The sequence below is a fragment of the Nerophis lumbriciformis genome, linkage group LG10, assembly GCF_033978685.3.
Source record: "Nerophis lumbriciformis linkage group LG10, RoL_Nlum_v2.1, whole genome shotgun sequence".
Classification (NCBI taxonomy): Eukaryota; Metazoa; Chordata; class Actinopteri; order Syngnathiformes; family Syngnathidae; genus Nerophis; species Nerophis lumbriciformis.
The window spans coordinates 35,539,002-35,555,748 of record NC_084557.2 but is presented as its reverse complement, the minus strand read 5'-3'; the positions used below and the strand labels follow the sequence as shown (position 1 = coordinate 35,555,748).

Below are 16,747 nucleotides of genomic sequence, written 5' to 3'. Positions count from 1 at the left end.
ATCAGATGGGGCTTTGAACTTTTTCCCTATGAATTGTTGCTACTTTTCCTGATCAGAGAAGTTAATTGTAGATCATAAATCATGCCTCTCACCTGGATAGTAGAAGGACAAGCATGTAATCCGACATGTTGTTACACTTTGATAGCCAATTTAAACCCTGAAATGAATGCTTGGTTCCACCCCCCCTTTTCTTCGCGAGGATTATAAGGCATTTTTCATCTGAACGGGAATATAACAAGATTCCGTTAGTCGGCATCCTAATGACAGCAGACCTTGTACAGTAAGCAATGTTTTATTATGTTTGTAGGCTCTCATTAAGTGTCTAGTGAGTTTTAATCAGTGATGTAGTTGGGAAAAAAAAAGCGAACGTTGTGATGCTTTTTTAAAAATTAATGTGCCGTATATGCTTCAAATGATCAAAATACGTAAATATTAAATGTTATTAAATATGTGCCTGTTACTACATTACTTACATAATGTATATACAACCCTAATGGAGGTGTTTGGATGTTTTTTTTTTAGGGCTTTATAGGCAGAATAGAACGGCTCCCACAGGCTCCCTTGTAAGCAGAATTTTGATCGCATTTATTTACTATTTAGTATGCATAAAAAAAGAAAAACATGTGTTCCTGTGTTACATAAGGATTGTAAATGATAGGCAAAAAAAACAAAAAACAAAAAGTGCAGTTCTTCTTTAATTTAGGCCAGAATTGTTAGAGAATATGCTTTTTTTTTTTTAAAGAAAAAAATCTACAATGTGTTGAAGCCGCAATATTTCAGAATCAGAATCAGAGTAGTTTTTTTTAATTGCCATTGTTTGAGAACGAGTTCACAAACTAGGAATTTTTCATTGATTGTAATTTGAAGCACGACATGGCAAGGGACGATTGTACGTACTGTAGAATGTGTTGCATAAATGTTTGTCAACAGTCACATTGCCGAACATGCATGTTTTTGGCATGTGGGAGGAAGCCGCAGTAAACCGACAGAGATGGAAACCCAAATCTCCCAACATCAATGCTAGCCACTCCTCCATATTCATAAATATTTCCTATTTGCAGTTTACACCACTCCTACAATAACAAATGAAAAACCTCTCTGACAGGGTTAATCAAAACTCATCTTTATTCGTTTTGTAAGGTCAGCATAGTCAGTACAAAAAAATAATTTCATAATGGTTGTATTAAATTTGTGCACTGTTCGGTGTAATGTATGTGTTTCACAATTCAGGGGCCGATACATTCCACGTTAGAGTGATGATATATTTTATTGAGCGGAGTATTAAATATACTAAAATGTTATTACATCTGTTGTTTGTCATCAGTAAAGGTATTTGTGTGAGCTCTTAATATCTTTTGTTGAAAGCTATTTGCGATCCTGGCTTCTTCTGAGTGATGATGCTCCTTTTTGTTGGAGGCAGTGCTTTCCCAGATAAATAATGGCACAAGGTAACAAATTAGACTCCAATTTCACTCTGCAATTTATCCCCCACAGCTGAGAGAAGCAGGCATACTTAACATTCAGTCCAGATAAACAGAATTGTATGTATTCATTTGAGACGAGATCCTCTGGCTCCGGTGGCCACCACATGACACACCTCTACATCTGCGCCCAGTTTTTGCAGCTCATCCAGCCAGATCTGTTGCTTCTGGGACAGACGGTCACTGGGCCCTTTCACCTCCACCAGCTAAACCATGTCAACACGAGTCTTTACAAATGCACTATAACATTACATTGCACAGCATAGCAAGCAGATTTCACCTTGTAAGTGGATGCGTTCCATACGACGAGGTCAGGCAGACCTCCACGACAATGCCTGAGGTCTTTTGCCATCCGTGCTATCACTCCTGCTAAGAAGGCTCCGCCCATACATGACACAAGAGACTGCGAATGAAGAGCGTCAATTATCATACACAGAAATACTTACAACAATGCAAAATCCAACACAATTTGCATGAGAGCCAAGTACCTGCGCTTGACTTAGAGAGGTGAAGCGCTCCCAGTTGACACATGCACACACTTTACCCTTCTGGGAGGTCCAGACATCCTCCAACATAGCGTGCAAAGTTTCCACAGAAGCTTCCTTAAGTAGCTGCACACGTGATTCGACTGCCTCTTTTCGGTTCTCATAAAAGCAGTCAGTGTAGAGGTCCAGTGGGCACGTCTGGGACAGAGAGGGAAGATACACATGTAGAAATGTCCGCGCATTCTCCAAAATCCATAGCTTTTTGGGAATGTTTTACCTGGTAAGGATTTCTGAAAACATCGGATATACCGTCCATAAAAATTATGTCCCACAACAGGAGGGCAAACAGTGTTGAGAATGTCGAACCCTCTCCGTGGATCCCTGTTATAATGAGAAATTATTTTCAGTTACTACCCAAAAATGTTTAATTAACTCAAAAACAAAAACCACTATTTAAAATGGCAGGCAACTGCCAAAAACATTGGTACACGTCCTTTACCATTTAAATACAGTCCAACCTCTAAATCTGACTGCTCTTGAAACACGGCCTAAACAAGATTTTGTATGTGGTCCCATTTCTTTTTTTAATATTATTGATGTAACACACTAGGGGTTATAGGGCTGACTGTAGCCTCGTGAGTATTGTAATACAGTCGTCCCTCGCCACGTCACGCTTCGAGGTTTGCAGCTTGTAAAGCTGACTATGTGGTTGTTATTTCATGTCGAGAGGGCTGTTGTAGCCTCCTAAGACCCACACTTTTGTATGGCATGATTTTTTAATCTTGGCTATTTGGGCTCTATGGGAACCCAATAAGTATAAAAACAAAAAAAGGTAAAAGTTGCCATCTGAACTTTTGGATGTGTTTACAGCCATCTTGAATCCAACATGTGATTTTCTGCCCCACTAATTGGCAGTATAATGTCCTTGTAAATGGAAACCAGGGTCTTGTAGAGAAACATTTTGTTTTGTACTCTCCACAACCAAAACATGTGATGTCCACATATGTGGACGCCAGGACCTGGGAGATTTAATGTTAAAAAACATATTTTGAAAGATGTAAACCGTTTATTTATGCTCCATCTATAAAAAAAATATTCAATTTATAATCTATAATTCCTACTTCGCTGAAATTCATTTACAAAGACCAAATAAAAGAGATAAACAATGTTTACAGTATTACTCTTAGCAACCAAAAGTAGATTTGGCTTTGGGAGCCTGAGTGTGTGCAAAAAAAGACGCAACCAACAAAAATGTCGTACATGCGTCACAATAGGTAACGTCAGTTAGATGTTTGAGGCACATTTGCAATGCCTATTACTTTAACATTACGCCATTGTCATCTGTCATGTTTTCATAATTAGAAATGCTCGATATTGCCTTTCAATATCCGATATGCCACGACAGTCCAAAACTTCATTTACAATACAGATAACAGAAGGCAAAACTTATATAGGTCTAGACCACAGACATATTGAACTATCAAGCTAGTAGCTCTGTAGAGCATTGAACAGTTTGATGAGGTGATCATTTGCGTGGCGGTAATGATCACATGACCATTGACATTCCCAGAAATTTGCAGTGAAATCCAGGCAATCATTCAGCACTGATTTGTTTTTAGGATAATTTGTTTAAAATTGTTAAGTAAAACGTGCCCCAGTGACCTTTGATCTTCACCCCTCAAGTACAGTGGAATAATACCAAAACTCAAGATCTGTGAAGACTTCAAAGTACAATTTGGACTTCAACCAAAAATATCTGTAAAATCAAGGATGTGCCGATTGAGCGACCACCAATCATTATCGGCCAAATTTTGCACTTTGCATGTCGTTCTCGCTAGTTCCAGGTCCTAAATGGCTGACAAAGTGTCCCAAATTGTTGGATTATATCCTCAGCCATCTACTTTTCAGGTGAAAGGCATGATTTATGATCTACAATAAACATACAGGGAGCAGGGAAGCGAGGAAACAGCAGACCACGGAAGACCATAGACCAGTGGTTCTTAACCTTGTTGGAGGTACTGAACCCCACCAGTTTCATAACCCTTCTTTAGTGAAAAATAAAATGTTTTTTTTCAAATTCAAGACAAAGTTATATGTTTTTGGTAACACTTTAGTATGGGAAACATATTCTAAGTAACAAAGACTTAACTTAGAGTTTTTTGGACACTAGGGGAACATATTCTAAGTAACAAAGACTTAATTTTGTTATGATCCGCTGCCCGGATCATATTTCTGTTTGGGTTTTCTGTTAGTCTTGGACTCATTTTGTTCCTGTCTGTGCACCTTTGAGTTGGTTACCATAGTTACATATTAATTCCACCTGCCGCTTGTGTTTCTGACGCGCACCTGTTGTAATCACAGACGCTATTTAAGCCCACCTTTGTTCATCACTCGTTCTGCTTTCTTTGTTTTTGCATCACGCGACTGCCACGTAAGTTTGTTCTTGTTTCCTAGACTCAGCTAAGTCCCATAGTTTGTGCTAAGTGTTAGCCTTAGCTTCCAGTGCGTTCGGCACCTCTTCCTGTCGGTTTGTTTTCTGTTTTGTACCAGTTTTGTGTTATTTTTATTATTAAATCAAGTTATTACCTGCAAGTCCTGTCCGGATTCGTCCCTTGCATCTTGGAAGAACAAAACCCCGCATCACCATGCGCACCACACGTGACAAATTTAGAGTTAATTGGTTAGGGTTAGAGGGTTAGGGCCAGGATTAGAGGGTTAGGGTTATAATAAGGCCATGCCGAATAAGGCATTAATAAGTACTTAATAATGACTAGTTAAGAGAAAATATGTTACTAATTTGCATGTTAATAAGCAACTAATTAATGGTGAATATGTTCCCCATACTAAAGTGTTACCATGTTTTATTACTGGTGCACAAAATGAACCGTGCATGAACATCACCTTGTTCAAAGAACAAAACCAACACAGTGCATGACCTCACAACAAATTACACACCTGCAAATCAGTGTGACTTCTGCTGTTGCCGTATCCGTAATACGCCGATAGGGAGAAGTTTTTATTTACACGATGAGTCGGGTGTGTCTTGACCTCCGTCGAACCCCTGAGCCTGACTCACCGAACCCCTAGGGTTCGATCGAACCCAGGTTAAGAACCACTGCCATAGACCATAGGCACACACGGAAGTGATCACGCCGCCGCTATAAATAGTTTGTCTTCTTTACCGTTTATAATAACCATAACATTAATACTTGGTTAATATTCAAGTCACAAAATGTGAATTATGTATTGTTGGCGATTTTTGAATGGTTATTTATTGTATTTTAATGGGCGGAATAGTGGAGCTCCCATTGACTCCGCTGTAAGCGGACTTTTATATACGTTTATTTAATATTTAAGTCTTAATAACAGTGGTTAACTTTTTGTGACGAGTGAAAAGCCCAATACATGTTCTATAAAACATACAGCTTTTATCAATAAAACAGTTTGATGATGGAACAAATTATTTGTATTTTCATTTTTTCCGAAGAGAAAGTGTTTTTTGAACTCTGACCAGTATAATTTTTGCTGTGAGCAAGCATATTCCTCAGATATCTAAGCCCTATTTTAGGGGTGTTATTTGTACTGAGCAATGCCATATTGTCCGAAAATGGGAAACTTCACATTTTGGAAGGCTTAATCCGATTAGTTCTGCTGCTTTTGGAGTCTCTCACCTTGGTCAAAACCTTGCTGGCGGTAATGCGCTAAAGACAAGTCTTCCACAGAGCAAATTACAGTGGCATCAGAGCAATCATCCTCATTGGATGGTACCAGAAAGCGAGATTTGCCCATGCCCCCTTCATGGGGAAACAGCTGACCTCGAATGGTCACCTGCAGACAAAAGTCTGAAGCTGTAAAAGAGATATGAATTGACTTCAGCTTTGCATAGAAATATAAAACCCACATGTTTAACATCCTGGACATCCAGAGTAGGGAGATCTCTAAGCTGTAGACGGTACTTCTTAAAGCTGGGTGATTCTCTCATCCTGACAGCTCTCTGGTGGAGAGACAGCTTATGTCCAGTTCGCACGAGTGGGTCAGACAAGCCATCTCTCATTGCACAGATAGCCTGCAGAGCACCAGAGAGCACATCTTTGACTGAGCATTGTCACACAGAGAGCTTACAGTGAGCATGTCGAGAAGACAACAATGGAGCAACAGTTACAGGCACTGACTTTTTCGGGTTTTTTGAGGTGCTGCTGAAGGTTCAGTGCTAGTCTGTCCCACCAGCGCCCTCGACTGTCAGGACAGTAAACATCTTGCAGCAGTAACGACTGCAGCTCACTGACTGCCTCCTGTAATGTAAAAAAAAAGTCCAAATATATGTTTTTGAATTATTCCAAATAAAGATCAGATGAGCAAACCTCATAACGGCGTAGCCTCTGTAAGATCTCAACTCCTCTTGATAATATGCGAGTGTAGGCCCATCCTGCTGTAAAGCTGCGCAGAAACACTGGCAGCTCCTCCTGGTGACTGGTGCATACCACAATAATGTATATAATCCTTTACACAGACAGAAATACTCTGTTTTGATTGACAATGTTTGTAGAGGTAACAATTTATCATTTATTGTATTTCATTTTATTTAGGAATTTACTACATCATAAGTGTTTCTGATATTTTGATTTAAAAATATTACAAAGAGCTCTCAGTATGAAGCAGTGCATTCCTACACCACTGTAAACTACAACCACACAATAAACAATAAACCATTGGACATTATCGTCTTTGTTGAGCTCTTGTATTAGATATGATTACAGTAAACTACAACATATTTGTGGATTTCTTATTTTCTGCTTTTCGTTTTAAATATATATCTTTTTCATGGTAACTTAAAGGTGTCATATTATGATATTTTTTTTTACATTTTAAAACACTTATGGTCTACATAACATGCAATGGTGGTGCTTTGATCCGAATTTTGCATGGATTGTTTTACAGACCACCTTCAAGGCGCTTTCTGACTTTTTAGAATGTGCCGTTTTGCGGGCGGTCTTTTTTACGTGCCCATGTCCTCCTCCAGGCCGAGTCCCTTTCGACTGTGTCTTCACCCACTCAGCCAAATTGTAGTTTTTAGAGCTTCCATATCGAGTATACTGAGTTAATAAGTTAGAACTTTACTGTACTTTTTTTTTTTAGAAATGGCAACGGCAGAGGATTTTAGCATGTATGTGCATGTATGAACGAGTCTTCCCAACAACACGAGGACAGAGAAAAAGAAGCAACTTATTGACTACAACTTTGGACAACAACTGAATAACAATGGCAGACTCGTGCAAAGCTCTACCATATATGGAGATATCCGCTGTCGTAACCAAGGCAAAATGTTATTATAGTCGCAAATTCCAAACAGCTCATTTGGACAAAGTTTGGAAGGAGGCAAGATTTTTATAAATATCTGCACCATGCCTCCATGGTTTGAGTTAACATTTTCGGGACTTATAGGGATCCCAAATACACAAAAAGAGGTGAAAAAGTAGGTTTTGCCCAGTAGGACAATAGGACATTGTGAAAAAATATGAAAGTGGTTTGATGGCACTATCCATAAGGGAAAAAGAATCCAGCAGCGGGAGCTGTCTCACAAGATTTTTTGATAAGACGTGAGGATGTGTAACTGCACATTTTCTGAGTATAATACTGTATATATTCCTTAATGAGTAAAACTTAATTCAAAATTTGCACTACAGGATCACAATGTACTCTATTTTATTTTATTATATTTATAATCTACTACGATTAACCTATGCCACTTATAACTTACTCAATATCCATTTCTATTCTATTTAAATTGCTACTGTATGTAACGTACATACTATTGTTCTTGTAGTATTCATTGGGATAAATCTGGGACCTTGGGTACTAAATTTCATACTCATGTGTGCTGGCTGGTATGACAATAAAGTTCCTCGAATAACTGTGAGAGGCATTGTGTGGGCGTTGATCAAATGATCAAAAATTGTTTTTTTTTGTTTTTTTGTGGTGTGTCCATTATTTTTTTCTCCATAGCAAGTTCTAACTGCATTTTGGTTAAGTGTACCTGATACATGGGTTGTTATTATGGCCATGAAAAACTTGGAAAGGACCTGGAATATAATATTTTTTCAGAAATTTAGGAAAAGTTAAGGAGACATATCTAAAGTTTCATTAATCCAAAAACAATCAATAGGGATTGTGATTGCCTTTACTTTGGAATGTTCCCTGACAGCCAGATTGCAGCAAAATGTACCTGTGGCGAGAACAAGTGTGCTTATGTCTGTGCTTTTGGCCTTGCACCTAAAAAGACTCTTACTGTCATTAGTGTTCCAACAAACGGCATATGTATAAAAGCCTAAACCACCATTTGTCCACCAAATGGATTTATATGTGAGGCTGTGGGGTGGAGCAGACGCAAAGACTAAATGTGTAAGAACTGAAATATGAGGAGATGTATTTAGCATGCCTGTCTGGTGGGTTTTTTTGGTTGAAAATGGCACTATACATTTCGGGGAAACCTAATTTCACTGATTCAAGGAACTTTATTTTCATAGCATATGGGATTGCACAAAAAGTATGGTGCGTTCCATTAACCTTGAAAGTTTGAAGGCGGAGCTGGGAATGACATCACAGCCGAGTTAGGGGCATTCCAGTTACGAGATCAGAAATCAATCTATTCATCCGCTGGCCTTAACTGAATACAGTACAAACAACTTCTGGACAAATACTTCTGCAACTTTCAAACACGGTGGATGAAGAGGAAACACAGACGGTATTGCTCGAGATGTAGAACGTATGAAAGACATGAAATGATTTACACTACAGTAACATTACCATACATTAACAGTCAACAATACATTGTATATGGCTGTCTGATTTAGTGCAAAAGAAAATAGCCACGAGGGGAAACAAAAAGAATACTACAGAAGCTTATATTATTGTTCAGCAAGAATAGCCATCTTTGAAGCCAACTTGGGTCATGGTGTGAGTTCAAGTTGAAATTTCAACTTCCCAGAAAACTGGAATGTACCATGAGTATTCAAGGTCCTAGATATAGCCCCATAAACATTACAAAAACAATAGCATGTACATAACAATGTAGTGTTACTGGTATGATAATTAGTTATCAGTCGTCCCATCCATCCATCCATCTATGCATTTTCTACCGCTTGTCCCTCTTGGGGTTGTGGGGGGCTGGAGCCTATTCCAGCCCAATGAGATTAAATAAGTTATTTTGGTCAAGAAAATTCAGAAAAAGGTTATGGAAAAGTCATATAAAAATCATTGATAAGAAAGTTTATGAACCCTGATAGTATTGTGTCAATTGCAATAGTTAAAGATGTCTTTTGGCAGATGATTGAAACAATGCTGTCTAACCTGAGATCAAGACTCTCCTTCAGGTGCTGCCAGTCATTCTTGGCAGCAGTATAAAGGTCCGATGCCTCTTCCCAATGACCTGACTGCATAGCCAGGATGACCTCCTGTAAGGTCCGCATGGATGCTTCATATCTGACAAAGATTTACACAGTCACAAACTTAAAAATTGCTGCTAAACTACTTGAAAATGAACTACTTGAAAAACAATTCTAGGGTCACTAGAAGTCACCTGATCAGGTCGTCTCTGTCTTGAAACACTTTTGCAGTGCGCTGCACCGTGTACCCTGGGAAAGCCAGACGCCCTGAATTGACAAGCAAGATGGTATAAAGCTGGCTTTGTCCACCTGCTGCCATCTCCTCCTCATCCATAGTGTCCGTCAGAGAGAAGAGTAGAAGGATTCGAGAAAAAACGGCCCGAGGACCACGACACAGGCGCACGCAGGAACCCGCAAGCTGCTTTGCCCTTTGAGAGGAAAAAGAACATTATTACTATTGCATTGCAAAACGGTGCTCATTCGCTCACCTTTTCAAGATGATGGCGCCAATGTTGTTTTGAGCCTGGCTCAGAGAAAACAGCGACTTCTGCTTGCTCAGGCGGAGAAGCCCCTCCACTAGCTGTTGTTTTTGAGTGCCAGAATTGCCCAGATGAAATATCTTGGCCAGAGATTTGAGCTCGGGAGCCGGCAAGAGTTCCAGAGCTTCTGCTACTTCGTGAAGGTCATTCTCTTCAAAATGTGAGAACAAGTGTGTGGCATGATAGATTTTCTGGGTGATAAATTGATGTTGGACCTGAGAGATGGACTGCAAGCTCACAAACTTTGTTATAGTTAATCTCAAAATAATTTTTCCCGTTTCTATCTGCATATTTATATTGTAATCATACTATGAGCCATAACAACAATTACCTGACTGTAGAAGACCACCTTGCACCAGCTCATGAGCAACAGGCTCCAAGTTACTGCATATTTCTTCATAATCCAGTTTATCCACTTGAAGCCACTTCAATTTTCGTTGAAACAATCTCACATACAACTTCTGTCCCATGACTGTAAAAGAGGACGAAAAAATACATGTCACAAAATTGAGGACACCCCTCACACTTCACTCTATAATGTCTTCTAAAGTGACAATATGATAGAAATGAAACTTGTGTGTACATCTATTAAGTCTTAACGTATATACAAGTTTAATTTCTACGGTCAGATAAAGCCTTGAACCACTTCAGCCAATTGGTTCGAGAATTTCTTGAAATGTCACGTGTGCTTCGGCACAATAAACCCCCTGCTGGCCAAATGTATAGTTACAAACCATTATGTGTGATGCATTAAATGTTTGCGCCTGTTACAGTCTTTGGAAATGATGATGAATTACAATAAATGTTTGACCAAATGGTTTTGTTAGTCATTATTATTAAACTTAATGTTTGGAGTGATAAGCAAATTCAGAAACTGATGTTGCCAAGAATCGAACTCACATCATGTGGCATAAAAGGTAAAAAATACTCGAACAGAGGATTTTTGAGACCTGGGTGAAAGTCACCATTTACATGTGGTTGACAGTACACTAAACAACTTGGATTAAGTTTGCTTTTAAATGTATTATAATGCGCTGTTAATCTTTGATTCTAATAGGATTTCGAAAAACTTTTTACTCTCTATCCAGATTTCTCAAAAGCCCACATTATTAATGGAGCTTGGGCGGTTTATGTGTTGTCGAATCTCCCGGCAAAATCTGAACCACGTCTCCAAGAAGTCACGTGGTACGGCCTGGCAGCGAGGACTTTACAGATCATCATTTCCGACTCCTCCCCTATATGAAGCAAACCTCGATACACGATTAGCAGAAACGCCCCCTCAATTAATCGACACACGCCTCGAAGCTTGGGGACATTTCATCCAATCACCACTTTTAAAGTAGTACCTGTACAGCGTGCAAAGTTGTAAATATTTACAATCCACTGAAAATACACTGCCATAATTGTATAAGTCTGACAACACAAGTAAATCACCTCACAGTGAATATGTTCACATTGTAACTGTACAGTGTTGGCAATGACTGCACGATACGTATCACGATGCTTGAGTCACAATAAGATACAGCATTGCAATATTCTACATAGTTCACCGATGATTCCAAAATGCAACAAAGTTGTATAATGTTTACTACACTAGATGACAATAATTATTAACTGGACAAACTAGGTCAGAAAACAATGTAATTAAAATGATCAATTTCCATTAACTGCAATTGCACAGAAAGTGGATCCAGTTTCTTGCCTGTTAATGTAACAAAAAGCCCTCTACTTCTTAACAGCCTACTTCTTGTACTGCCTTGCTCACCACTAAGCTGCACAGCGACACTTTGCAAAACAGAGGTGCGGAAGTCGTACTTGAGTTACAATCGCCCCATAACATGACTTTAAAAAATATATATATACATATATACAGTCGTGGTGAAAAGTGTACATACACTTGTAAAGAACATAATGTCATGGCTGTCTTGAGTTTCCAATCATTTCTACAACTCTTATTTTTTTGTGAAAGAGTTATTGGAGCACATACTTGTTGGTCACAAAAAACATTCATTAAGTTTTTTATTTTATTTTATTATTTATTATGGGTCTACTGAAAATGTGACCAAATCTGCTGGGTCAAAAGTATACATACAGCAATGTTAATATTTGGTTACATGTCCCTTGGCAAGTTTCACTGCAATAAGGCACTTTTGGTAGCCATCCACAAGCTTCTGGTTGAGTTTTTGACCACTCCTTTTGACAAAATTGGTGCAGTTCAGCTAAATATGTTGGTTGAAAAGTCCATGTCAGAAAACCAACAAATTTAGCTGAACTTCACCAATTTTGTCAAAAGGAGTGGCCAAAAACTCAACCAGAAGCTTGTGGATGGCTACCAAAAGCGCCTTATTGCAGTTTCCAAAAACTATTTGAAATGTGGACTCGTCAGACCACAGAACACTTTTCCACTTTGTATCAGTCCATCTTAGATGAGCTTAGGCCCAGCGAAGCCGACGGCGTTTCTGGGTGTTGTTGATAAACGGATTTAGCCTTGCATAGGAGAGTTTTAACTTGCACTTACAGATGTAGCGACCAACTGTAGTTACTGACAGTGGGTTTCTGAAGTGTTCCTGAGCCCATGTGGTGATATCCTTTACACACTGATGTCGCTTGTTGATGCAGTACAGCCTGAGGGATCGAAGGTCATGGGCTTAGCTGCTTACGTGCAGTGATTTCTCCAGATTCTCTGAACCCTTTGATGATATTACGGACCGTAGATGGTGAAATCCCTAAATTCCTTGCAATAGCTGGTTGAGAAAGGTTTTACTTAAACTGTTCAACAATTTGCTCACACATTTGTTGACAAAGTGGTGACCCTCGCCCCATCCTTGTTTGTGAATGACTGAGCATTTCATGAAATCTACTTTTATACCCAATCATGGCACCCACCTGTTCCCAATTTGCCTGTTCACCTGTGGGATGTTCCAAATAAGTGTTTGATGAACATTCCTCAACTTTATCAATATTTATTGCCACCTTTCCCAACTTCTTTGTCACGTGTTGCTGGCATCAAATTCTAAAGTTAATGATTATTTGCAAAAAAAAAAAAAAAAAAGTTTATCAGTTTGAACATCAAATATGTTGTCTTTGTAGCATATTCAACTGAATATGGGTTGAAAATTATTTGCAAATCATTGTATTCCTTTTATATTTACATCTAACACAATTTCCCAAGTCATATGGAAACGGGGTTTGTACTTGAATTGTGGAAAGAGGCGCAGGTTTGTAAAAGGTCAGTGATCAATTCTAACAGTGGTGCTTGTTGGCAAATTTTGCTTCAAAATACACCCTGACTGGACTTTAGCTTAACATTTTAGGAAGTTTAAGCAAATACATGACATACTATCATTTAAACATTTTCCTGTATGACATTATGGCAATGTAATTGCATTTGTGTTCAAATATTGGGGTCTTTTTTTAAGTTAATTTGAAAGCGATGCAAGCGAGTAATAACCTGTGATTTATCATGAACAATCCAAATGCAAAAGTGTGATTAAGCTGATTAAATGTTTTCTAATTTCACAGCACTAACATATTTAAAAAAATTTATATTTATATCGTTAGAAAAAGTATTGCGACATATTGCCTTATCAATATCTTTTCCCACCCATAACAAGCATCAATATTGTCTAGCACTGCCTAAATCCTCTTGGACATGGAATCCACCAGTACATCTTACTGAAATCCTCTTCTACACCTACAAAACCCAAAACCAGTGAAGTTGGCACGTTGTGTAATTCGTAAATAAAAACGGAATACAATGATTTGCAAATCCTTTTCAACTTATATTCAACTGAATAGACTGCAAAGACAAGATATTTAATGTTCAAACTGAGAAACTTTATTTTTTTTTGCAAATAATCATTAACTTAGAATTTAATGGCACCAACACATTGCAAAAAAGTTGGCACAGGGGCATTTTTACCACTGTGTTACATGGCCTTTCCTTTTAACAACACTCAGTAAATGTTTGGGAACTGAGGAGACCAATTTTTGAAGCTTTTCAGGAGGAATTATTTCCCATTCTTGCTTGATGTACAGCTTAATTTGTTCAACTGTCTGGGGTCTCAATTGTGGTATTTTAGGCTTCCTATTGCGCCACACATTTTCAATGGGAGACAGGTCTGTACTACAGGCAGGCCAGTCTAGTACCTGCACTCTTTTACGATGAAGCCACACTGTTGTAACACGTGGCTTCGATGATATTACGGACCGTAGATGGTGAAATCCCTAAATTCCTTGCAATAGCTCGTTGAGAAATGTTGTTCTTAAACTGTTCCAACAACTTGCTCACGCATTTGTTCACAAAGTGGTGACCCTCGCCCCATCCTTGTTTGTGAATGACTGAGCATTTCATGGAAGCTGCTTTTATTCCCAAACATGGCACCCGCCTGTTCCCAATTAGCCTGTTCACATGTGGGATGTTCCAAATAAGTGTTTGATGAGCATTCCTCAACTTTCTCAGTCTTTTTTGCCACTTGTGCCAGCTTTTTTGAAACATGTTGCAGGCATCAAATTCCAAATGAGCTAATATTTGCAAAAAATAACATAGTTTTCCAGTTCAAACATTAAGTATCTTGTCTTTGCAGTCTATTCAATTGAATATAAGTTGAAAAGGATTTACACAAGATGCCAACTTCACTGGTTTTGGGTTCAGTACATGATGACATCACTGGATGACGTTAGAGACCTTGCGCTCTTCCAACTTACGCTAGAGGATGTGCCACAGGTCAGGTATTCAATTAAAATTCAGGCCTGCAGACATACTTGATCACACTGCTTCAAAATGTCAGTCCAGCTCCTTAGTGCCAACAGCACTCATGCAGCTTATTGTGTTGCCATTTATGTGGAGTAATTTTCAGAGGATATGCTAAATACACAAGTTGAACACTGACTACTCTAACACATATACACATTTGTTTTCGATACTGTTGTCTCTTAAGATATACTGTAATGAAATGCTTTCTGAAATGCCCGGGTGTTCGAGTTGTTGCGATAATTGACGTTACAATATATTAGTAACATACCTGATAGCTTCTCAAAGGCTTGTACCAGTGTCATGTCCTCCTGGTTGAACAGGCGTCTGTCATCTTCGTTCTGCAGCACGGCCTGCAGGACAGTTTGGAAGTTGCGTAGGTAGTATGGCAGTCTTTGTGTGGGCGAGGTGTCAACCGTCTGGTTGTTATTGTTTTTCTCAGCCTCGGAGATTGCCTGTAAATCACTGACAACGTGAGAGGAGGATTGGTTTGAGTCGGAAAGGAGGTTACAATCAGGTGCAGATGGCTCTTCGGTTGTCTGTGCTGCATTTTTACCAAACAATGTTCGAGTCCAGCTGGATGCTTCATGTTTGGGTTTCTTTCTCAAACTAGGTATCTTCTGACTGTCAGGGGATTTTCTCTTCGACAGTGTGGAAGATGAGGGATGCAGATGAATAGGAGATAGTTTTGTTGCTTTCTCGAAACCTTCTGTCGTCGTCGTGCATTTCTGAGCACTTGTTGTCAGGTCAATGGTGCTTTCCGAATTTTCTTTCTGCGAGTTGCTTGCATAATCCACAGACTCTCGGGTCTGATCAGGATGCTTTATTTCATTTCTCTTCGTGCATTTTCTCGATAACTTGGATGACAAACGTCCAAGATCTAAAGTTCCAACTACAGTTTTGTCGCACTTCTCCCCGGACACATTGGGAGAGCTTCTTGCTTTGAAATATGGGCTTGTTTTGGACTCTGCCTCATCTGGAATCAACTCCAACTCAGACGATTTGCTTGTGGGTGACACCACGATATTACTTGCTGGTGTTGCACTGCTATCTCCTCTCTCAAAGTTATTGCACTGCAAATCGATGTGCTCATTGATAGCAAATCTGGGAACTATTTGACCACACAGCGGACAGGGCAGTTTAGGAGGATGCGGGTTGCTAAAGAAAGACGTGATGGGAGTCGTGTTTACACCACTTTTCTTCTTGTTTTTGGACAAAGACAAACTCCTCCTCGGGGTTTTTTGCTCCCTTCTGTCAGCCATGTTGCACACGATAAAACGTATTGATGAAAATAACCTGGATGAGATGGCAACTTGTCCAGGGTGTACACCGCCTTCCACCCGAATGCAGCTGAGATAGACTCCAGCACCCCCCGCCACCCCAAAAGGGACAAGCGGTAGTAAATGGATGGATGGAACCTGGATTAGGTGGCGACTTGTCCGGGGTTTACCCCGCCTAGCGCCCGAATGCAGCTGACATAGACTCCAGCACCCCCACGCGACCCCGAAAGGGACAAGCGGTAGGAAAATGATGGATGGAATTCCTCGATGGAAGACGGTCGGTTGCTAGCTCGCACTTTTTTAAGCTAGCATACATGCTAATTTATCTGGGGGAAAAAGACTCAGAAAACTAGTTTAGAATCGGCGAAGAAGTGCGGTCCTTGTGCACGTCAAACATACGATGGATTAATGCCCCCAAATAAAAACAACGAGGGGAATAAATATCGCTAAAGGCGACTCCCATCATAGCGGAAGTGCTAGATAAACAAACCCGCTTGTCAAACTAGACTAGCAGAGCAACGAGAGCTTTTTCAGGCCAAAGCAATCGATCCCAAATCCACAGATGTACTCCTCTTTCCTTGTGTATGGTAATGTTGGGAACGGTGGTAGATATGAATGAATTTAACAGATATTCTTATTGTGTGAATGTTACAAAGCGTTACACCAAAATTCCATCCATCCATCCATTTTCTCTACCGCCCTGCAAAAAATGTTCTATAGAATTTCTAAAGAATATCTCTATAGAATTTCTAATGAACTTTAGGACCGAAGTTCTATAGAATTTCTAAAGAATATCTCTATAGAATTTCTAATGAACTTTAGGACCG

General features: G+C 39.4%; 1 protein-coding gene across 2 annotated transcripts; it reads right to left on the bottom strand.

Annotated features, from left to right (window-relative positions):
* Window positions 1-1,107: 1,107 nt before the first annotated feature.
* fan1 (FANCD2 and FANCI associated nuclease 1) lies at window positions 1,108-16,542 on the bottom strand. Of its 2 annotated transcripts, none has more exons than XM_061969731.2 (13): window positions 14,912-16,542; window positions 10,219-10,359; window positions 9,837-10,038; window positions 9,543-9,776; window positions 9,314-9,445; window positions 6,328-6,466; window positions 6,139-6,258; window positions 5,868-6,032; window positions 5,638-5,794; window positions 2,244-2,347; window positions 1,970-2,164; window positions 1,762-1,884; window positions 1,108-1,687 (listed from the first exon to the last, which is right to left on the bottom strand). In XM_061969731.2, exons 1-13 carry the CDS (start codon window positions 15,900-15,902, stop codon window positions 1,550-1,552), a joined length of 2,841 nt encoding a protein of 946 aa, XP_061825715.1. In that variant the 5' UTR covers window positions 15,903-16,542; the 3' UTR covers window positions 1,108-1,549. The 2 variants fall into 2 exon arrangements, with proteins under 2 accessions (XP_061825715.1, XP_061825716.1); XM_061969732.2 differs by having other exon boundaries at window positions 6,328-6,436; window positions 14,912-16,539.
* Window positions 16,543-16,747: the final 205 nt, after the last annotated feature.